Raw genomic sequence first — 23,032 nt, 5'->3', positions numbered from 1 at the left:
CTGAGTGCTGCTGATGGCAAGCAAACAAAGCCATTAGCCTAAATGCTGCAAACATATTACATAATAAGTCTGGCTGCATAATCATGACGGTAACCTCTTGACTTAAAAGCATGCAGGTAAAAGTTTAACAGAAATGCACCATGCTGTGTAGACTTTCATTTAACCAATGAAGCATTTTCCTGAATTAAATTAAGCTCAAATCAGCTGCAAGTACAAGCTCCTAGTATCTTTTCTTGATCTAGTTTGCAGTTTAGCTGCTGTAATTAGCCATCTGTGTTCATGCGAGCCCCCGGCACGTGTCACAGGTAGAGGCAGATGGAGTCGCTCTGTTGACTGTGACTGTACATCCAGCTGCTGTGCACACGCTGTTTCATGTAGATTACTCTGCATAAAAAGCATGTATGTCAAATAAGATTAACTAAAGGCCCGCAGTAAAAATGCTTGTCTTCTCACAGATCTGCTGTGAGTTGAGTACTCGAGGAGTGCGCTGCGATTGGCTCACATGAGAAAATGTTTCACATTTGGCTCACCATTTGAGAAAATGAACTCTCTTGTTTCCCTGAAGCACCACAAAACCGAACGGCGTGAAGGCGAGAAAAGCAGGGTTCCCAGATACATCCTGAAGCACACAAAACAATTTCAAAATAAAACTTAATGAGATAAAACCGAAGAGGATCCCAAAGGAATATTTAACCATTCAAAATGGACAGAAAAGCATTTACAACATGTCTAAAGAGAGCAAAATAGTAATTTTAAAAAAATGCCACCCAACCTTGCATGGATGTGGATCAACACCATACGTCTCCAGCATCTGAGCTTTCTGTAGGAAATTTCGCTCTGATATTTCAGGTTTCTGTCCACTAAGAGAGATTTTCTGTGTCAGTCCACCACAAACATTAAAAACTAAATATCGAGATGTCTAAATGTGAAAAGGCTTGGAAGAGAGGAACGAACAAATACATTTCCAATAATGAGATCTACTCGTTTAGTGAGACTAAAAGAGGTAAAGATGAATAAGCGCCCAAACAGATCAAATATGAACACAAGATCAATTGAAGCAAATAAACTATAGGATGACAAAAAACAAAAAGAAACACTTATTATTGATGTCAGCTTCTTTCTGGCTGTCACATTAACCTAAGTATTCAGGGCAGCTCTGTGCTTACATGGTATTAAGTAAAAGACACACCACTAGTGGGCAGCAGTGTCTCATATGGTTTGTCCTCCCACAGCATCTAAAGTAGGCTTTTGCAATTCTATCTCTACTGTGACTCAGATTATTTCTTTAAACTGATTTTTATTTTTTTATTTTTGTTTTACTTGCCCCCTATTTGTTCCAGACACCTTTAACTATTAAACAACCTCAAAATAATGCAAGATAACACAGTGGCTCATTCATTCATTTTTAAAAATGATGCAGATGAATGAATGAAATGCTTAATCAGCTCAGCAGCTGTCTCCAAAGTGTTTTTTCCTGTGCCTCTTCATGAACCCGCTCCATCAGATCACTTTCACTGCTACTTATCAGGTTAATGCTGTGGCTAGGACCCGTCGCTAATAACTGTTCAAATAAAGGGCAAGCTACAGTCTAAGTGCTTTTCTCCGCTATCTGCTCAAATAACAGATGATAATCTGTCTATCCAGCCCAGCGCAAACCATTGATACCTCATCAAGCCAGTCAATTACATAAATGCCAAAGCAAGTCTAGTGTTTCTTTTGGCTGAGCGATTGCAGGTCATATATTTTGGCTCTTACATCAGCTCCGTCTTGTGTATGTCCGCAATCCTTCGCTCCAACTTCTCAGAATGTTTAGGAAAGAACTGGAACTTGGAGCTATAACCTTCAGGATGCTTCCCAGGGTCGTAATCACCGATCTCAGCTGGAGGGGGAATAACAAAATAAAAAAGATTTACATTTTAAACATGTCCACAGACATTCATATCAGATAGACGTTAGATTTAAATGCCAGGGGAGTCGGGCTAAACATGGCCAGATTTGTTTGTGGTTCTTGCCGTTTTGTTCTCCCTTAGATGACCCTGACGTTGATTCCTCTCTGCAAAGAGGAGCTGACCAGGCAGCCTATGTTTAATTCATCAGGCCATCCTCCTCAGGAGGACCTGCCTCCCTGTGAAGCCAGCTGAGACTGTGTGTGTGGTTCAAAGATGACAAGATGCCAGATAACAGCTTCAAAGACTTTATAACAGAGTGCGATTTTCTTGTTCATTACCTCGCAACTGACGTAATTATCATACGGTACAGAACAAGCTTTCATTGTTTCTGAGTAGTTTGCTAAATCACATAGAGCGAAAAGTTCATTGCATCACGTTAGGGAACTCTCTGAGGAGTATTTTTCGTTCTTGTGAAAAAATCCTCAGAAAATCTATTTTGCTTGGCTGGTGGTGTTTATCAGGACGGTGCTCTATGAGGCACAGTAAAACAGAGGTTGAGAACACAGTGAGAAGCAGAGAGTGGTACAAGTAATTTCCATCTGTCACTTTTCATTACCTTGAAGGATGTAGGCAGCCAGCATAGCCGCATCCGAGGTTTTGCACAGGAGCCGACCGTGATAGAGGTCTCTCTTGAGTTGCAGGAAGACAAGATATCTACAAAGGACAAAAACCACGTCAGCTGCTCTCACTGATTATAAGAAAACTGGTCATAAATACAGCTGATTTTCTCAGTGAACATTAGCAGGTAAACGATGAAGCAAGCAGGCATGGCAAACCCGAGCAAAGGCTACATGTTGTGTTCGTGTTCCCCATGGGTGGTTTGAATATTTCTTTTTGATTTAGTTGAAATGAGGGTTTTGTTTTGGGTGAAATAATGGCAGAAAGACCCCGAGGGAGAAGCTGCTACTGATGCCGCTGTGCTTTTCTTAAAATCTCCTGCCTAGTTTCAGGCTCATCGAACCAATCAGCTCCTGAATCGCGAACCTTAATGATTTGCAGCAAAGATGATGATGAATAATAGTAGAGATGAATATTATTATTACTACCATTATCATTACTGTTGTTATAGTTAGAGGTGAAAAAACACTAAAAAACCCCCAAGACCTGCTTTCTTTTTAGTGTCTAGAACATTTCCACAATGTTTTTTTTTTTTTTTAAAATGGAGACATCCCATGTTATTCACATGGCAGCAGATTCACAGACCCTTTTAAAAATATGATGAGTAAACTGCACGCACAACAACATCCCCAGCTATTTGGTGCTGATGGCTGCTGATCTTTTGATTACACTTCAAAACATCTGCACACTGATATGAGCACTAATGAGCATAGCCAACTAATTCTTTTATACATAATAGCAGATTTTCACTCGTGATTATAAAGGGCTGAAAGAAGGATGTCAAGGATGTTACTGGGATAAAAAATATTGCCTATATTTAGTAAGTTAGAATCAAAGTAGAAGTGCAGACAGGTGAAGAGAGATGCTATAACCATAACCATACCAAACTGTGCTAAAAGAACAGTTCTGCATAATGGACATTGAAACGCCACTGCATTAGCTTATACATGGAATAGCCACAAGGACTCACATCTGCCATCAATAAACAAACCAAAAAGGAAACAGGAGGCAAATAAAACTGTAGGCTGATGTCAAACCAGTCTGTTATTACAAAATAAATTCAACCGACCATGTTGTTAATCTGGTACTCCCATTTTTGCTCTTTTTGCTGTTGTTTTTTTGTTTTATTGTAGGTGGTGAAAATCAACACCATGCTGCAATAAAGATAACCTGTAACTACAAATAACACTCACTGGACACTTCATAAGGTCCACTGTGGTATAGATTCAACAAAGTGCTGAAAACATTCCTCACACAGAGGTCCATACTGACGGGCTCATAAAGGGATGGCCATGGTCATCAACAATACTTGTGTAAGGTGTGACATTTACACAACGCTCAGTTGGCACTAAGGGGCCCATAATGTCCCAAAGTGTCCTCTTACACCATTACACCACAACCAAAAGCTTGAACCGGTGATGCAAGGCAGTATGGATCCATCCTTTCATGTTGTTTACACCAAGTTCTGATCTGGATGTTACAGCAGAAATCCAGACTAATCAGACCGGGCTGGTCAAGCTCAAAGCAATCTAGTCCAGTTTCACTGTGTGTAAGGCAGCGTTAGTCACTTAAAGCTGAAAACTCTAAAAACAATGAGCATCTGAAAAATGACAAGCTAATGTCAACATAATGTCAAACACTAAATGAGACGATCAATCGGAATGAGCTAAAACAAGATAGTCGATCCTCAAAGTCACTTAAATCACATTTTTTCCCAATTCTGACGCTTAGTTTGAACTTCAGCGGGTCGTCTTAACTGCTGAAATACACTGAGTTATTGAAATAGCTCCTTAACAAGCAGTTGAAAGGATATACCTAATGAAGTGGCAGGTGAGTGTATTTTTATCTCTTATCAAAAAGCTGCCTATTTTGCCTTGAATTTAATTTGGTATTAACATAGTGTCCAAACAGTCCAATTTCAATGAGTGGGCGTACGCAGTGAATGAGCATGCAACTGATTATTTGTCTTGTCTGTGGTCTGCACCATGCTCTGCCCACTGCACTATAATAATAACCATGAACTCACTCCTTTCTCTCTAATTCATTTCCACTTTCAATTAGAAACCTTTGCCCCCATCTCATCTACTCATCTATTCTTTAGGTACAATAGAAAACATGAATGCATCTTATTACACAGCAGAGAGAGACGGAGCGGACCTCTCTCCTGTCAGTAATGAATACAAGTGCAAACTGACGCCGTGTGAACTCACAGCTGTTCGGTCCGAGTGAAAGTGTTACTTTCACCAATTTAAAGTGATACGTTATTAAGACAGGACTACATTTGAAGAGGATTATTACATGGAGAATGTGTGCGTTTGCACAAAAATCTTGCATGATGTTGCTTTTAATCTTCCAACCATTAACTTTCAGCACTGCCAGAGAAGGCTGTTACATTCCTCTGTAATGGTGTTCTGTGTAATATTCATCATAACGTTTTAGACGGTAAAGTGCTCAAGCATTTTAATTATGAAGGCACATGAATAATGTTTCAGAAAGAGGCATGTTTGCTCAGTCTAGAAGTTTCACAGCACAAATCTAATCCGAAGAAACAAAACAACGCCCCAGCACAGCTGCCATCTCTCTTCTTTCCCTCTTTAGCAAACTTTAGCTTTAGAAAAACAAGAAAACACAAACAGCCTTTATCAACTCATTTGAGGTGAAAGCTACCACAGTGGGTCATACCTAGTGATTTCCTCCTTGAGAGAAGCAGGATCAGGAGGGTAGAACTTAACTCTCAGACACATGGTGAACGGAGGCTGAGCTGGAGGAAACAAACAGGAAATATTTGAGACATGTGCGAGGATAACTTCAATAATTGCCAACAATCAGCAGAAACGTGAAATCTGACAGGTGTTTTGTGTCTCTTGATCGATGCATACACTCTGTCGCTCTGCTAAAAATAACAAATCAACCAACAATTTTCCTAATATATTAATCTAACATTAACCAAAAGACTGAATTTTAAATGATTGTGTTGCGTGGAGGAAAGGACATTATTCTTCAGCATGACTGTTGGAAAATATACGCTAGTTGTCCATCAGTGTATCTATGTAATTCAATTTGATGAGTAAATTAATTAATTGGACATTTAAATTGACTAAACTCGTCATCTCAAGAGTTTGTTATCAATTCTAATCTTCAAAATTTGTTTAAAAGGACTCCTCAGTAAGAGACAGGTTGAATACCGGTAATTGAATTTAACGTGATCTATTATTACACTGCATTCATCCATAAAAATATAACCTCTTCAACTATACAAGGCAGAAGACTTTTTGGGAGAAATATTCAGATCTACATGCAATATTGTACAAAAATACTGTTAGAAAGTCCTCCTTTTAACGGTTTCCATGAGGAAACTTAGATTATAATCTATAATAATCTCTTTTTTTTAAATCCAGATAAAAGTCTTACTGAGATAATAAAAACATTTTATAGAGTAACCTGAACAAGGAAGCAGCAAAGATTTAACTATTAGAAACATAAAAATAGAAATACTGATACATCAGAATCAGACCAAATGACTAAAATGTAAAGCACAGTTCTTCAGACTTGAACAAACTGTTTACATTCCCCCGATCAGACTGACAAATAACTATTGATCTTTTTTTTCATTGCATTAAATTACTTAAATGACTAAGCAATTAGCTTTTTCTGTTGCTACATCAAATGTACATCATATTGCTACATAATGTATGCGATTTTAAAAGATTTCCCAACTTAATTTCAAAGCTTAATTATAAAGACACAAAAAGTAACTGAAGTACTTACATTTCATTTGCTTTGCAATTGACTTTGTGAACTCCAACCAATGCTGCATTTGACAGAAAAACAGACAGATACAAATGTCACAAACATCCCCTGAGAGTAATCCACACATCAGCTGTTACTGCTGACAGTTTTACGTGGGAAAACCTGCTAACACCATGTATAGTGTCAGAGCGGTACAGATTGATCAGTGCAATAAGCGAATGCTGAATTGAACCTAAAGAATTTCCAGAGGTTTCTTTAATGACATCATCAAATACTTCAGGTAAATAAAATAATTATGGAAAAGTAATAGATAATGTTTCCCATTCCCTTTAATATTAAATGTTTATTCTTTATTAAAGCATTCAAAGATATATATAACTCTGATTTACTCCATAGAATAATACTTCAATTAGTTTATTCAGTCATCTGACATAATAAATTAATGACCGCAAGTTAAGCAGTTTAAACAAAGTTTACAGTTTGTGCATGAAAATGTGGCTGAGCAGGCAGGAATAGCCAGAAACATTTTAAAGCTACACTCTTGTACTCAAAAGATGAAAAAATAAATTATACGTGTAAAAGAGAATTTTTGAAAAGCAACACAAATGACACAGTTTTATTTTATTATAATTAAAATTGATCCATAATGTGGTTTCAACAATAGAAATATATCTCATTTTAATACTTCATTTAAATACTAATAATCATAATAACATTTTTCAGCAGCTTTGGTAATATTTTATCTACCCAAAAAATCAGACTTTAATTTTGTTTTGTTTATTTGCATTTTTTAAATAATATGCCACATTGATGATCTTTTATTATTATTATTATTATTATTATTATCATCACGTTACATTATAAAATTTAATAAAATACACACATGACAATAATACTAATACCGGGCTCTGGTGGCTACACTTGTGTGTTTCTAGAGCGAGATTCAGATCCTGCATTTCACTGGAATCGTATTCTCTCTCCATCTTTCTCCGGTGTTGTCTTCTCGCCAACCCAACCCACCCACAGCAACAACCACCAAAATAGCCCTGAGTGACAGCATAGGAAATGCAGCATCAGCAGAAATTGGTTCTTGTCTGAAGAGCTACAACACGATCTGTGAACATGTTAATACTTCATGAATCCAGCAGTGCAACTATATGCCTCACAGCAGAAGCGCCTGTTGGGACGGCCTTCAGTCTGAAAGGTGGCGTGAGTAAGAGACACCGAAGAACACAACTTTTCACTCTGGACCACAATCTCGCTCTAAATCAAAAACATTCAAATTTTAAACTGCAGGCATGCACGTCGTTTTGACACAACGCAACACAGTAATGTGTGCAAAAAAGTCACTCTTAGTTCACATTCAACAGCTTCTGCTTTTAAAAGTTTGGAAGCCAGAGATAAAACAAGGCAGTTTAAAAACTTAGCACTCTAGTTTCAACTCAAAGACTATATACTCTTTCACCAGAAGTAGGAACTGCCTCTCTACTTTTAAGATTAGGCTTAAAACGTTCTGTGACAATGAAGGACTCGACGACCACAGTGTTGCAGTTTTTCAGCGTCTTTTATTTTCCAGTTTTTAAAGTTCCGTCTTTCCAGCTGCCCCATTTCTGTAGCACACACCGCTCACCCCTCCAGTCCCAGCAACATCCTTAACAGGGTAGACTTGATTAGGTGATGAGGTCAGGTGTGCGAGAGCCGGCCTCCCCTGACACCACACCCTAAACCCACTGCTCGACCCCTCCCCTGCAGCTGAGCCACAAACCACACCCTGCCACACTGACCTTTTCAATAAAGCATATGGTTAGAGCAGGATCAGGTGGCCCTGAATCCTCCCTTAGTTATGCTGCAATAGGCCTTGATTGCTGGGGGCTTCCCATGATGAACTGAGCGTTTCTTCTCCATTTACCTCTTTTCACCCACTTTGAGTTTATAAGCCACTTTGCATTTAATGATTAGTAATTCTTAATCTCTGGATCTCTACTTCCTGTTAAAAGAGTGTTTTTCCGTCCCACTGTCGCTCACTATCACTAAGTTCTTGCACAGTTGTCTGAGTGTTGGGGTTTTCTGTCAAATTACAATATATATTCCCCTGAGGCTATATAAATAAGATTGAATAAAATTGAAAATTATCTAAAATACCAAAGGAGGAATTGTCTGAGGAGCTGAAAATTTCCTTTCTTATGAACAATTTCAATTTAACAATAACTAACGCAAACACGTTAATGTATATGTCATAACATATAAGAAGTACGGATGGATGTTAATACCATTTCACTGGCACTATTAAGGTCAGATCATCTTCCAATCCCCTTATTGTCCCCTGATCATTTTTTTTATGTGCACAAAAAGTAGGAATGCAAAAGTTTTCAACATCAATACAGCTTTCTTAGCAACAGACTAACGTGTGACTCAGATGAGGCGAGTTTCATGTCACACAAACATACTACCATTTATAGAAAACGTTTTAAATATTTGAGGTTTATGATTCCAGTAAATTAAATAATTTTTAACATCTCAACTTTAACTGGTTCTCTATTTCCCTCTCTAGTAAAACAATGGGCCTATTAGGCATTAGCTGAACTTTCTATCAAGACTCAAAGCTCGTGCAAAGACATGAGACTAATTAAAGATAATCTCATCTGACCTCCAGGAAGAAACAGATGCCTTTCACCTTAATGATATTGTGTATTTCAAGGATGAGCATTTCTTTCTCTCAGACTAGATTTTAATTTTGTGAAAAGTACCTCACTAAGAAAACCATAAATGAAATGCACATTAGTATAAACACAAAAAACCTCTTGCCACACTCACAGATGTAAACACTTACCCGCTGCTTGTCTGGATCCACATATCTGATGCCAAAATAGTCTTTTTCCAGTAAGTTGAGGTTATGGCAGATGAGGTCAAACAGATATTGTCCCTTTGCATCCCGCTGCAATAGAAGAGCAGAAAAACTGAAATTCAAAAGCAGCAAATCACATATTCGAGCACATGGCCCCAAAAAAATTCAGCCAAGAAAAGCTAAGCCTTTAAAATGAGAAATATTTCCTGCTAGAAGAATGCTTTGCTCACTCCAGCAGATATATCTTGGATTCATCTAATATTAATACGAAGCCAGAGCCATCTGAAGTGTCTGGAATAAACCCCATCACACAGCTTAAAAAGAGAAAGGATTAAAAGTGATGAGGTCTTTCTCGGGTTTGCTTATATTTCTGAGTCTCACAATGAAGCTTCCCTCAGAGCAATGGTTCTCAAACTGTGCAGCAGGGCCCACTGGTGGGGCATAGAGCCACTACAGGTGGGACGCTGAAGACCAGGGGGAAAATGTGGAGTGAACAGTGAATAAATATGATGATTGGGGGACTTTCTTTCTGAACACGCTGTTTGGAAAGAAGCAAAAGAACAAACTGAGAGTTTCTCAGTATAATTGTTTAGCACTGGAAGTGTTTTACACAACTGCAGACACCTGCAGATTTAATTTGCCAATACATTAAAAGTGATTATTACAACTGTGTGCATCGCTACAGAAAGCCAGGCAGGGTAATAATTGAGTGCGTGGGTGACATACGGTACAATATCATGGCATATTTCGTGGGAAATACAGAAGAACTGAGCAGCTAAACTCAAATAACCTCAAATAGCAGAGCTGAAATTTTAAGCAGATTCAAAATCCTTAAGGTCAAGTACATTTAAAAAGTTTTAATTAAGCATGTGAAACTGAGCTGTCTACGACACTTCAGTGTCTCGGCTTCTGTGGTATTAACGCGTTACATCAGAGCATACGCCTAGTAAATGTGACGAGGTTAAAAGGTTGGTGATTAATCAATATCGGGAAGACAGCACCATTAATCCTAAGGCTACTCCAGTGCTGTCACTGCTCAACAACTACCACCCTGACTGGGAAACATGAGGCCAGGTACAAGATCACAGGGTTGACTTAATGTGGAACTTTTGCAAGCCTAAACCTCAAGTCCAGAAAGGTATAAAACAAACCAAGTCAGGCTTTCTTTGACTTAGCGATTCCACTACACCTAAACCTCTAGTTGGAGATAACGGGTATAATGATGGTGGTTATTTAATTTCTCTCTCCTTCAGGCTCTGTGCGCACTCATATATAAATGGGCATTTTACACATCATATCACTCTTTGATGTATGACCCCTTTGAGCTCCGCCTACTCCAATCAAAGAGCTTACCAGATGACGATGATAAAATCTAAATTTAAAAAAAAAAAAAATCTAAAGAACATATAATAATCCTGGAAATTAACGTTTCAGTGAATTATTTTACTGCTCAGTGCGCACACGGTGCTGCTGCTTAATGCTAAGGTGATGGTTGCACACTAGAGTTCTTAACTTTTAAATTGGATACATTTAAACTCTGCTGTACCACAGCCTCATAAAGCAGATGTGGAAGTAGCTTTAGGTTGTTGCAGATCAAAGCGAAATTTCATTGATTGAACGGGTATTCTTGGTGTGTGTTCTGTGTTCTTGTAGCTGTAGTTCCAGCAGTATAAAACATATTCCAGCACAGAATCTTTAAAACATGCTGTAAACACAGCAATCGTGGCTCAAGAGTTGGGTGTTCGTCTTGTAATCGGAAGGTTGCCGGTTCGAGCCCCGGCTCCGACAGTCTCGGTCGTTGTGTCCTTGGGCAAGACACTTCACCTGTTGTCTACTGGTGGTGGTCGCCTCTGTCAGTGCGCCCCAGGGTGGCTGTGGCTACACTGTAGCTTGCCATCACCAGTGTGTGAATGTGTGTGTGAATGGGTGGATGATTGTGTATAGTGTAAAGCGCTTTGGGGTCCTTAGGACCAAGTAAAGCGCTTTACAAATACAGACCATTTACCATAAATAAAGGAATCGGTGAAACTGTGGAACTTAGAGAGCAAAAAAGAGAAAAAAGAGAGCAACTCTTGTGACACACAAAACTCAGCTTGACATTTCTTATCTTCATCTTATTTTGGTTCTTTAGACCAGCGGTCCCCAACCCACGGGCCTCGGACCAGTACCGGTCCGTGAGTCGTTTGGTACCGGGCCGCAAGAGTTGAGGCTCAGGTGTGAAATATGGTTTTCAGGGTTTTTATCGGTTTTCAGTTATTTTGTTATCGTTTTTATTGTTAACTCTGTTTTCCTGGGTCTTTTCACGTGTGTTATGAATAAATCTTCTTTTTTTCGGTACCGGTACTAGTTTTATTTTGTTGTATTTATCCGCGACACCTTAAAGGCCGGTCCGTGAAACTATTGTCGGGCATAAACTGGTCCGTGGCACAAAAAAGGTTGGGGACCGCTGCTTTAGACCATAACTTCACTGCTTTAGTTGCATTACAAATTACACATCATATTGTACAGTGTCTACGTGCAGAGCGTAATGCTTTTCAGCTAATAAATCCTATGGACACTGTTCACAAAACCCAAAATAATAAGAAAAAAATGAGAGACAAGCTGGTGAAAAGCTCTTCTTCTGCAGAGAAAAAAAAAGCTGTTCCCTAGCAAATCTTACATTTCCACTATTAATTTATTTATTTATTTTTACAACAAATGTAGGTCAGATAAAAGAAGCCCACTGGTAGATCACAATGTTCGTCTGCAAGCTTTTAGTATCTTATTGCTAATATTTACTGCCATTCAGTGGAACTACAACACAGTTGTGTGTTGATGAAAGCTTTTAGAAGCAAAAAGGCCAGATATTTTCCCCGAGTGCTGTTTCAAAGCCAAACGGGCCTACTAGGACGGTAAATATTGGTATTTTCATATCCATCGGGGCTGGAAATATCAAGGCAAATTAATTCTAATTCCGCTGTGTTTCTGGTGTTTCAACTTTAGATTGTTAGTCGCAATTACAGATTTGAATTCATTATGAACTAGTTTATAACTAGTTTGATGGATTTGTTTGTTTGTTTGTTTTTTTGGGGGGGGGGGCAGCCTCTAAAAGAAAGCAATCAAATCTAAAAAAAAAAAAACACCCAGCTCGTGTCTGTGCCTGAATCTAATTGACTGAAGTCTTCCTAGTATTCAAGTCTCAGTGCTCACAGTGACTAATGAGGGGGTCAGCTGAGGTGAAGGTTGAGCACCCACAGTCAGCCGTCTGTCTTATTCCTCCTCCTCCTTTGCCCCGTGAAGGCAAGTAGAAGCGTTCCTGGCAGCACACCCCTGCATGTCATTACTCCGGCTGCAGATAACAGGCACTTCATTAGGAAAAGGCTTGTCAATGCCGAGCTTGTCGCTTACCCACCATGACTGTGTGCCAAATGCCCACTGGAGTTCTGCGACTGAGGGTAGCTGACCTTTATGCAGCGAGACTGGGGGGTTGCACGGGTGCTCGCCACTGTCACTTCAAGATTATTACTTTGTTGTATTATCACTAACCGATCTGACGTGCCTGTTTGAAAAATGGAACAGCAGGAACCCCTCAGTCTGCCTGGACACTATCACACATTGGCTGACAAATTAATGGAAAAACCAATAATAACATGCCTTAGTAAGAAATTTTTAAGTGTGCTGTGAAACTGATTCTCCAAGAGTCTGGATCTCTCCTGCAGGGATTAATACCATTCTCCCAAAATATATTTACTCATTTGACGTTTTAATGGCGCCACAATCTCCCCTATATGTTGACCCAATCAGTGACCACTGTGGCTGTGACCTCTGATCACTTAGAATAACTTTATATTGATTTGCAGTGGCCCTGGAGCCAATCCATGCCACCAAAAATGCGTTTGGGGTTAGGGATAAACACGGTTTCCCAAGAGTTCAAAATTCAGAGTTTCAGTCCTTAAACAGACACACAAGTAAAGCAACAATGATCTAAATGACTAAAGCGTTTAGGCACCATTCCAAATCTTGGTTTTATTACTGGATCCTAGAGCCAAGCTCAAGGAAACCACTGACAGCAAGAACCCAAACACATTAAAAAAAAGCTTCTTTAACAGAAGAGTCAGACAGGACATCTGTTCTTTTGTTACATGGAAAGAGCAAGTTTGTTTAGTATTCAGCAGCAATCTCATGCATCTCTCTTGCTCCCTGGTGCCCTCTACACAGCACAGCTGCATTATCCTCCCACCACTCGCTCTAATTACAAGATAGAGGTGATTGCAAGAGAGAAAGAATGTCCTGAAATTTCTAATTAATTCTAATGAACCACTTCCTCGCTTTGACTGCAATTTTAATATAGAATTACAAGAGCCACAGCAGACTTACAAAAGGTTTTATTGATATAAACCTGTGGCAGAAAGAGTTTCAACACAGCCAGGGAAGCAGGTGTGACCCTGAGATCTCTGACGCCTGATCGTGTCGTGCCGCCCAGTTTGAAACTCTGAAAACAAAACAAAAAAAAAATCTAGAAATAATCAGAGGAGTAAGAACACGTCATATTTTGAAAATTTGTTTAGTAGGAAAAATCGCATGTGGCCAAATGTGTGATACATATATTTAAAAATATTTTAAAAATTCACAATTCATTGCTTCAGCCTTACTGGTGAATTTGCATAAAGATGCTGTTTCTTGAGGGTGAGGCAAAAAGTAGAGCTCAGCTTTAGCTTAACAGCCTCAGTCTTCTTTTGAAAATGCTGAATTTATCGATAATAAGACGTGGTTTAGGGAGCTGCTCGCTCTGGTTGCTTACTTAATGAATTTTTAAGGCCTTTGTCAGGCATTTTTAATATTCTAGCTTTTGGACAACTTTCAAAATGAACGCTGTTAAACAACTTTAAAATTTCAAGGTTGGTACTAGTCTGGATGCATGTCAGGTTAATCTGTGATTCTAAACTGGCCACTGGTGTGAATGTGAGAATTTGAGCTTTGTTAGCTCTCTGGTAGACCGATAACCTGTCGAGGGTACTCTGCTTATTGCCTGATGAGAGGTGGGATAGGCACCTAAATTTTAAAAGCAGTTAGGAAAGTGAATGGATAAAAGTTACCTCTCTTTGACTGTGTCCTGATCTCTCGCAGGCTTTCTAACCAATCTGATGGTCTGTTCTAATTAATACAATCTTTCTCACGTCTTTAACTGAAAACAGCACAGTGGTTCTCCAAGATCCTAAAGATCTCCCTGTGTACAATGAGCACTTCCTCTTCAGATTAATCATTAAAACGGTCTCCATGTCACCAGATAAGCACTGACCATCAATAAAAGATTATATCACTTTATAGTGAGAGGAGTGGAAACACAAAAAAAGCCATTTAGTGTGTGTGTGTGTGTGTGTGTGTGTGCGTGCATTTGAGAAGTGTAACCTTAAAGATACTTTTTGGCGTGAGGTGATTTCTTTGGTTTCATAGGCAGATTGCTTTCTTTCGTCCCAGCAGATTGAGGTATTGCACTGGTTAATGTTTCAGACAGATTCAGACTCCTGCTGTAGTTCAAGTCATGACCCCGCCCCTTCAGCTGGGAAAGGAGTGCACAAAGGGCAACCCACAACCGCTAACAGTTAGTAAGAAGCAAATCCTTACAGCACGTTTGAAATCTGCTTCTAGCAGGTCTTTGCTTCAAGGAGCAGCAGATTATTTGTTGGGTGTAGGTCATTTCTGATTATTTTACACTGTTTTAAACTTCAGTTGCAGAAAATAAAGAGAAGTATCCAAGGATGATTTTAGAAATAAAGCTTTATCATTCAAAAGAGTTATTAATTAGTAGTTTGAAGCTGAATAGGACAGGAAAAATGCTCGTTCTCTATAAATCTACTGAGTGCAAAAAAAGAAATGGCAAGAGTTCAATTTGGACCTCACAAAGCCAGTGTGTGACATTGAGTGATAATGGGAATAGATTAGGTCCCAAAATTTGGGAACATGTGGAGATTTGTTCATAGTTCTTCCTATGAGTAAGTGATTAAAAATACAACCAGTGTGAATTGAAACAATCAGACTTCTTCCCCAGCAATAATTTAATATACAATATCAAGAAATCAGTGCTCTATTGTAAAAATCATACAAAAGACTAATTACAAGCCTAGAAAAAGTGAAAATTCACTGACAGCTGAGGTCAAAAAACTAAAAAGACTCTTTGAAATGAACGAGTGTTTAAAGAACATCTCTAAAAACTTGCTCTGTTGACATACAGCAAGTAAACATACAGATTCTTTTCTTACTAGCGGGTCTGCATTAGCTTTGAAGCAGTTTAGCAACACACACTAATATAATGCAACACAGCATTACAGTAATGAGTCTTTGTACAAAACCCAGGAAACAGTTTGCAGTAAAGTCTCACTAGCAGAAAAGTGGGCCATCAAAACATGATGGGAATGTGCAAGGATTTGCCCCAGAAATGGGAGGAATCAGGAGAATAAGCAAAGCAAAAGGGAGCTACGGATAGAGAGATACGGACAATTGCTTTTAAAGCTCTCTCAGCAGCTGAATGGGTGACAGTTGAGTTTGCATTTGAAAGCGGATCTCATAAGAGAGAATGTTGTATTTAGCACAATGCTGAAGACTGCACCCAAATTATTCACAATTGACCCTGAATAGGTGACCCTGGATGAAGCTGTTCTCCTCCTAATGTTCTGACTTACACTGCTGCACTTTCACACAAAAGAAAAGAAAAGATGAAGTGCTTTATACGTCTGCAAAATGCAACCTATCTGGCATTCTGCTTACTATTTAGGTCAACAACAACAGCCTGGGAGACTGTATTTCTTAAGTTACATCATCCAATTTGTGATAAAAGGAACCACTGTAAAGCTTTGGGATATTAAGTATTTATAAAAGGAAAAAAGGAATCACAGTGTAAGTAAAATTATAATGAAGTCAAGTAAGAAAAACTGCAAACGACAAGCTCAACAGGGTAATTTATTAGCCACAGCAGCAGTAAATCAGGTGTTTATTTATTTGTGAAATTTTCTTCTAGTTAATCATTGGTGAGTTACCACTAACACTAACACACAGCCAGATTTTTAAGTATTCCATCATTAACCAAAAGTGTTGACCTGGCCACAAAAACATTTTCTATGAAATATTCCCACTATGAGGTGCACTTTGGTACAAAAACATCTATTACAATGCATTAATACTGGACTTACTGGGTTTGCTAAATATAAGGCAGCTTGATGTACAATATCTATAATGCCTTCTTTTATATGTAAAAATATTACATGATATTTAAATGCACAAATTTTAAAATTTCACAAAAACTAAATTATTAATGTAACAAATGCTCTGCGAAAATCAAAATTTGCATTAGACCATCAGGAGTGTTTATTATAAATTTAAGCGTGCATTTATTTTTTTAAGTCAAGAAATCAACATAATGAAGAATAAAATCATCAAAGCTGTCAATCAAATTACACTTAATGAAGACTATTCCATGTAGAAACTCACTAACAGAGATTTTCTTGGATTGGAGAAGTGGGAAAAATGTAATTATAGACAAAGTTTGAGACTTGTGAACAATAGGGAAGCCTTAGATAGCCATTAGGGTGTCAAATGCAAATGCATGTAGCGTGAAAATGCTCCTGGCAGAACACCACAGGCTGGTTTGGTTGGCTGCTCACATACATTCATGTATTGCTCATACATTATACTTTAAAATGTAGCAATTTCTAAAGCATTTACTTTTTTACCACTTTAATCGCTTATTTTTATTCATTTACTGTGTTAAGGTGAAAAAAATATAAAGTATAAGGACATATATTGTAACTTTGTGACACTTCAGCCAGTTCTGGTTTCATTCTTTACCAGAGTTTTTCTTTCTATACCGTACAAACACAAGGGTTTGGATGGAGACTGTTTAAGGAGATCGCAAAGAGTCTTCGGTTATGTCCTTACTTTAAAGTGAACATCATCCATAACAATACTGTATGATTAATGATTAGTTATACAAACATGCTTTCTGGGTGACAAAAACGATGCACCCTAGACCTGAAGTGTCTCTAGAAGTATATTTGATGGAGATTTGTTTGTAGCATGTGCCTAAATGTGCCTGCGGGGACAAGGAAATGAATATGTTTCTGAGTCATTAGTCCTTCAGCCCACCAGTGATGGATTTCATTGCCAGCTCTGCTCTAATGGCCTTTCTGTCACATTTCTCAGCTGTACATACAAGTGAATATTGCAGATACCAGGTTTTACTTCGTACAGCTACTTTAGACCACTGTGCAGGGAAGGTTTTAAAGAATACAATGCAAGAAAACAAAGCAAAAAATGTTGTCTTTATTTGAAACCAAACATTTTATTTTCTTTCGTACATCCCCTGGTTACTACAACATTCGTGTTATCTTGGAGTTGTTCCCCCACTGCGTAACATTTACTAAAAAGTGTGACAAATACCCCCAAAACTGAATGAGCAGCACAATTGGTGTCATGCTTGGGATTAGCATAATGAAAACAATGCCCGTTTTATTTATTTTGATTTTTTTTTTTTGGCATTTGCACAGCTCTGGTGGTGATGTGCCAGTGCAGTCTCCCCCACTGTAGAGAGAGCCTGTCGAGCAATGACTCAGTGTGGCAAATTCAGACTACATCAACCCCGCGGCCCTGACATTTATTCCCATGCAATGTTAACCTCTAAAGGAAACAACTGGGCAGTCTTATAGCATGCAGCGTTATCACAACTACATGTAGGTCTGGCTCACAGGATGACACATTTTACCAGACGTGCCCATTTGGGCCGCTGGCGAAGACTCATTCACACATTGACTGACATCTGTCGTTACACTGGGTGTGTAGCCATAAGTACTGCTCTATAGATTTCTTGAAAAAGGGCAGCTGTTTAGTGCCTGTCAGCCTTTTAATCCATAGATGGCATCTAGGAACACTGGGCTTTAAAAGAACGTACCCCAGAGCGTGTCAGAAGTGTTAAAAGCTGCACTGCACGGTTTACTACCTGTCACTGTTCCCAGGCTTCTTCTACAGTGTGCCTCAGCACCAGACTCAGCCGTGGGCTTTTTCTAAACAATAAGGCAGCTAGATCATTTCTCCATTATCCTTCTCTTTGCCAGCACTAACCCCCTATCAGGCAAAGGCAGCCGGAGCCTTTCAGGCCGTCTTCACCAATGACTCTTTCAAGCCTGCCATCTCTAAAAATATGCGAATGCCCCCTTAAGGCCTGTTATTTCATGACCATGCACCTTCTTTTTGGTGTGATTATCAGCAGCACATGCTAATAATGTTTACCCCTTTTCTTTGGCAGTGCACACATTTTATAGATTTCATGACTCTCTCTCCCTTTTTCTCTATTTCAAGAGCTGTCTTGCAAAACTGCTTCTCTGCTCCTACTAAAACAATCTGCTGACACAAACAAAACAGCTGCTGAAAGCATTTGTATCTACTGTGATAACACCGCTACTGTCAGATCCTTAATGAAAAGCAAGACCACACAAGACAGAGAGCATGAAGAAAATAGGGACTTCTGGGTTCACTCAGATGCCATATCTTTTTACTGTCAAACTGCAATTTCCCTTCTGAATTCTTGGTCTTTTTCTGTTACCACCGCAGAGGGATATTTCCCAGCCGCCTCTTCTATTTTTGTCAAGTGGGCTGATTGAATCTGAAGGCACAGGAGAAAACATCAAAAGGGAACGGCCCGTTTGCACATGTGCATTTGACTGAATGCACCAGAATTACCATCGAATGGTGAAAATATCGGAGATTCTATAAAAGATAAAACAAAGAAGCTCGTGTATCATTTAAGTGGACTGTTTTATGTCAGCAGACTTGTGTTATATCTACCAGGATTTCTGGAGTTTAGCATAATTAGGTGCTAGGAAACAAATTGAAAATAATCTTTTGAACCACAAAGTGACCACATCACTAATAATGACAAATTAGTATCATTTTTATTTTTTTGATCATGGAAGCATGAATTATATTTTCAAAGTCTATGGGAGAAAGATAGGATTTTAATTTGGCAATTTTTTTTTACTTTGAGGTGGAGGTCACTGATATTCAAACTCATCCTAGATTTTTAATAGCAGCACCTATTGTATGAATCCTAATGTATGAAAATCACTGAATTCAACCACCCATCTACCTAGTAGGGTGATGACAACACCCCATCATCCTTTTATGCTTGAGGGGTAAAAATTGGTCTTAACAACTGTGGTCACTTGCTTCTCTAATTTAAAAGGACTTTCTAAAAACAATCCAAGATAATAAGTAAATAGATAAATAACAAGTAATAAGAAAAATAATAAGTAAGAGGGCCAAGGGTATCAGTTAACCCATTTAGACAGGTTTGATTTCCAGACACAATATTCTCAGTCTTGTTTTTACTAAGGGTAAGAAAATTGTGTGTTAACCAATCTTATTTAGTTAAACAGTCAAACACAGGCTGCAGTTTGATTCAAGCATCCAAATAGGAATGTATTTAATGGGAAAGAAAGTAAATTTGAATGTCATCAACATAACATGAACGGGAATATTGTACTTCATGAAAATCAATAAGGAAACATAAATAACAAAAAAAAAAAAAAAAAAACACACAATAACCCAAGATGGAGCCTTGAGGTACAGCACACCAAATAGGGGCTAAGGAGCTGTGCCTTTAAGACCAACAACAAGTTGGTTCAAGTTCAAGTCTTGAATGCTGCACCCACCTGTGTCAAAGACTTCATAAAAGAACTAAAAGAACTGAAGAGAACTACAACAGCACAACTGTCAAAAGTATTGTCTCAGTGACATAATGGGATTTAAACTAGAGTGTAATACTTCACAAACACCATGAGTATCTAAAAAAGTGGTTTAGATATAGAAAAAACATTTGGTCAACATACATACAGTTATTATTTGTTTAATATCACATGCGGATTGTGAACTCTTAGACACAGAAGTTTACAAAAAAAAAAAATCCAGAGCTATCACTTTGTGTTGTTTGGATACCTGTGAAGATAGATTCACAGTCAGCTGGACTGCAGTAGCACACAAGCCCCAGGGCCCCATCAATAGAGATTTTAGTTCCCAGGATTCACTCCTCTTCCTGTGCCACATCTAGTTAGTCTTATGTGACGCTACCTTGTCCAAAGCATTCATGTTGTCATAAAGCCAACCACCAGAAAGGTGATGACAGGTGGGGTGTTAAGCAGTAAGCATGAAAAAAAGAATGGAGTTAGGATGGAGTTGTGTTTCACAGCAGGTGTAGTAAAACAAATAAGAATTAAATTATAATTGAAGAAGTTCTAGATAGGAAGCTTTGCAATATAACATTTTCCTGTCTTCTAATGTAGCTGGTTACCATTGTTTTCTCAGGAGGAAACCAACAAAGGCACACAAATACAGACTCATTGTCTCTGGCATAACTGCTAATCACAAAGACAATGACAACAGTCACTGAGTGACTAATTTATCACATACAAAATAGTCCATGAAACTTAATTAATACAACTCTCTTATATATTTACTTCCACAAACAACTTATCCAGTGTCCTTACATTCCAAAAAGCACACTGATAACACACCAGCTTACTGACAGAGGTCTTTAAAAAAAACATCTAAAAGTGTTTTTGTGATATCATTCCCCTGCTTCCTCAAATACAAAGAGGCATCCTAATTGCAAGCAAACTGCACATCTTCCACCAAAAAAAACAACAGCACAGTGATAGGATTGTTTCTGTAAAGTCAAAAGGCAAAACATCAAAGTCAGTATAAAGAGGGAGACGCTTGACAGTGAAGTCAAGCTTTTCTCTGGTGAGTAGGCGGAAGCTTCATTTTTCTGGCTCTGCTCATAAAGTCACATCCAGATGGATGATAATACGTGCTCGAGAGTCACACTTGTTTTTTTAAGAGATGGTGGGAAGTTGCTGTCAATCAACAAAAACAACTTTTCAGACCAAATAAAATTCTCTCTTTTAGTATTTTTAACACTCCACTACATGGGTAATTATATTATATTAATATTGGTAAGATATAAGTCATTTTACATGTCCAAGTAGACATATAAAAGCATACAGTTAAGTTGCTGGAAAGCAAAGAAAGAAAACACAATTTAACAAAACTCATCTAATTAAATAGATTGCATGTGAAGTCAAAGTACTTATGACTTGTCTATCAAGTCAACAATCATACAGTGTCCTTGGTTTTTCAGTCAGATCTACTGGTCACTACCTCACTGGTCATGTACACTTTTAAAACACCAAGACAGTGATGGCAGAAATTTTCATAACAGATCTTATATAACCAATGGGCTACATCACAGTGGACGTCCATTTAATATACTATCTGTTGCACGGCCATCTTAATTCTTCAAGACATGCTGAACTCACTTAGGCAAGCCTGAAGGACATTCAAAGCTCTTCTTTGGATGTTGGCCTCCTTTCATTCTGTTCTCTGTCAAGATGATCCCACACTGCTACAATAATGAGGTCCAGGCTCTAGGGAGGCCAATCTACTCTGTATGCATTTACTGCTTTGGGAATGTGTTGCTAAAAAAAAAAAAAAAGCCACTGTCAGTCATACTATTTCAAGATGGTACTGTGTGGTGGATCAAAAGCTGACACCTTAAGCTTCAGTGGACAGTAAACAGATCAACTGAAGGGCCTGATGCATCTCTCAGGTTCTGTGTGGGGTCTTTTCTGGATGTTTTTCCTATTTCTTTAGGATATGACTTTCAGATATTGCTCATCTGCTATAGATTGTTTTTTAGGCCTGGCACCTTTTCTTTTCCCTCCAGCTGTTCAATTTCCTTACATTCTTTTAAGGGCATATTGCAAAAATACTATTGTATGACACTTTCCTCTTGTCCATCACTTGTCTATTTTTTTTTTTTTTAAGGACACTGCACACCATGCCAAAATACACCAAGCATTTTGGGGAAATAACTTGCTGGTGCAAAAACAGTAACAGCTACTTTGCTAGTAACAAAGTAACATATAAAGGCTAAGGACACCATTTAAAATAAGTTCTTTGCTAAGCTGTTTGTTATATATAGACAACACTGGTTCATCCTTTGATTTTGGTGCCTCTTCAAGCTTAAATAAGTCATAGGTCAGTATTAAGTGGCTTACCAAACAAAAATGCCTCCTGTGAAAATGATCAGGACTGGACTGAAAATGAGTGAAAAAGCAGCCAATGTCAAAAGAAAAACTCTCAAGACCACTTGAGAGTTACAAGAAACTCTGGCTCCAGAACAGGAACAGAGAGAAAGACAACACTACAATACAGTAAACGTATGCAAATTTAGATAGCTCTTAACAATATAACACAATCTGGATGAGAAGCAGTGCTTCTTTGTAAAAGGCATTTAACAACACAATTGTAGTAACACCTGGATTTCCCTTAAATCGCCCTTCAATCACAGCCTGTTGAGCTTGGTGAATTAGACTTCCACTGCTAGGCTATATAGCAGCTACTAGAGTTATTTGCCTAATTTGCAGACTTACAGGAACGTGCACAGATCTGAATACCCAGATATCTATGTGTGTAAGAGCAGTCCTCAACCACACTAGCACAGAAGCTGGCTGACTGGAGAAAAGATGCTAAGGAATTACCACCCTTGAGCTATTTAAAATGTCTCGTGCTTAATAGAGTGACCCTCTGTGATACCACTTCACCCTCACCATTGTCTCTAGAGCCCAAGGAAATATCACTTTACAGTGGTGAATCCAGCCATAAAAATGCAGAGAGCTGTTTGGCCCCGGAGACCGGCTGCCTGAGCACAGAGGCGTGAAAGACCCACCACTGCCTCAGTGTGTCAACGCTCTAATGGAGTCCCAAGGGAGGCGCAATCTTTTCAATAAATGATTCAGAGAAACAGTTTTTGTTGAATGCTGCTCTGTGTAGTTTGACAAGTTTA

The 23,032-nt window shown here is 38.6% G+C and overlaps 1 protein-coding gene across 4 annotated transcripts in view; it reads right to left on the bottom strand.

Annotated features, from left to right (window-relative positions):
- Positions 1–23,032, bottom strand: part of frmd5a (FERM domain containing 5a) — a 75,416-nt gene that overhangs the window by 10,238 nt on the left and 42,146 nt on the right. For all 4 annotated transcript variants that reach the window (XM_026175956.2, XM_026175960.2, XM_026175957.2 and 1 more), the window contains 7 exons: positions 9,148–9,252; positions 6,336–6,378; positions 5,250–5,328; positions 2,506–2,603; positions 1,756–1,879; positions 773–860; positions 531–619 (listed from right to left, as the gene is read on the bottom strand). In XM_026175956.2, the coding sequence (XP_026031741.1) occupies positions 531–619; positions 773–860; positions 1,756–1,879; positions 2,506–2,603; positions 5,250–5,328; positions 6,336–6,378; positions 9,148–9,252 (626 nt within the window). The remainder of the gene's footprint in view (positions 1–530; positions 620–772; positions 861–1,755; positions 1,880–2,505; positions 2,604–5,249; positions 5,329–6,335; positions 6,379–9,147; positions 9,253–23,032) is intronic.

Source organism: Astatotilapia calliptera, chromosome 7 (assembly GCF_964374335.1).
Source record: "Astatotilapia calliptera chromosome 7, fAstCal68.1, whole genome shotgun sequence".
In the NCBI taxonomy this organism is placed as follows: Eukaryota; Metazoa; Chordata; class Actinopteri; order Cichliformes; family Cichlidae; genus Astatotilapia; species Astatotilapia calliptera.
The sequence above is the reverse complement of the archived record's forward strand: the minus strand, read 5'-3'. Positions and strand labels throughout refer to the sequence as shown.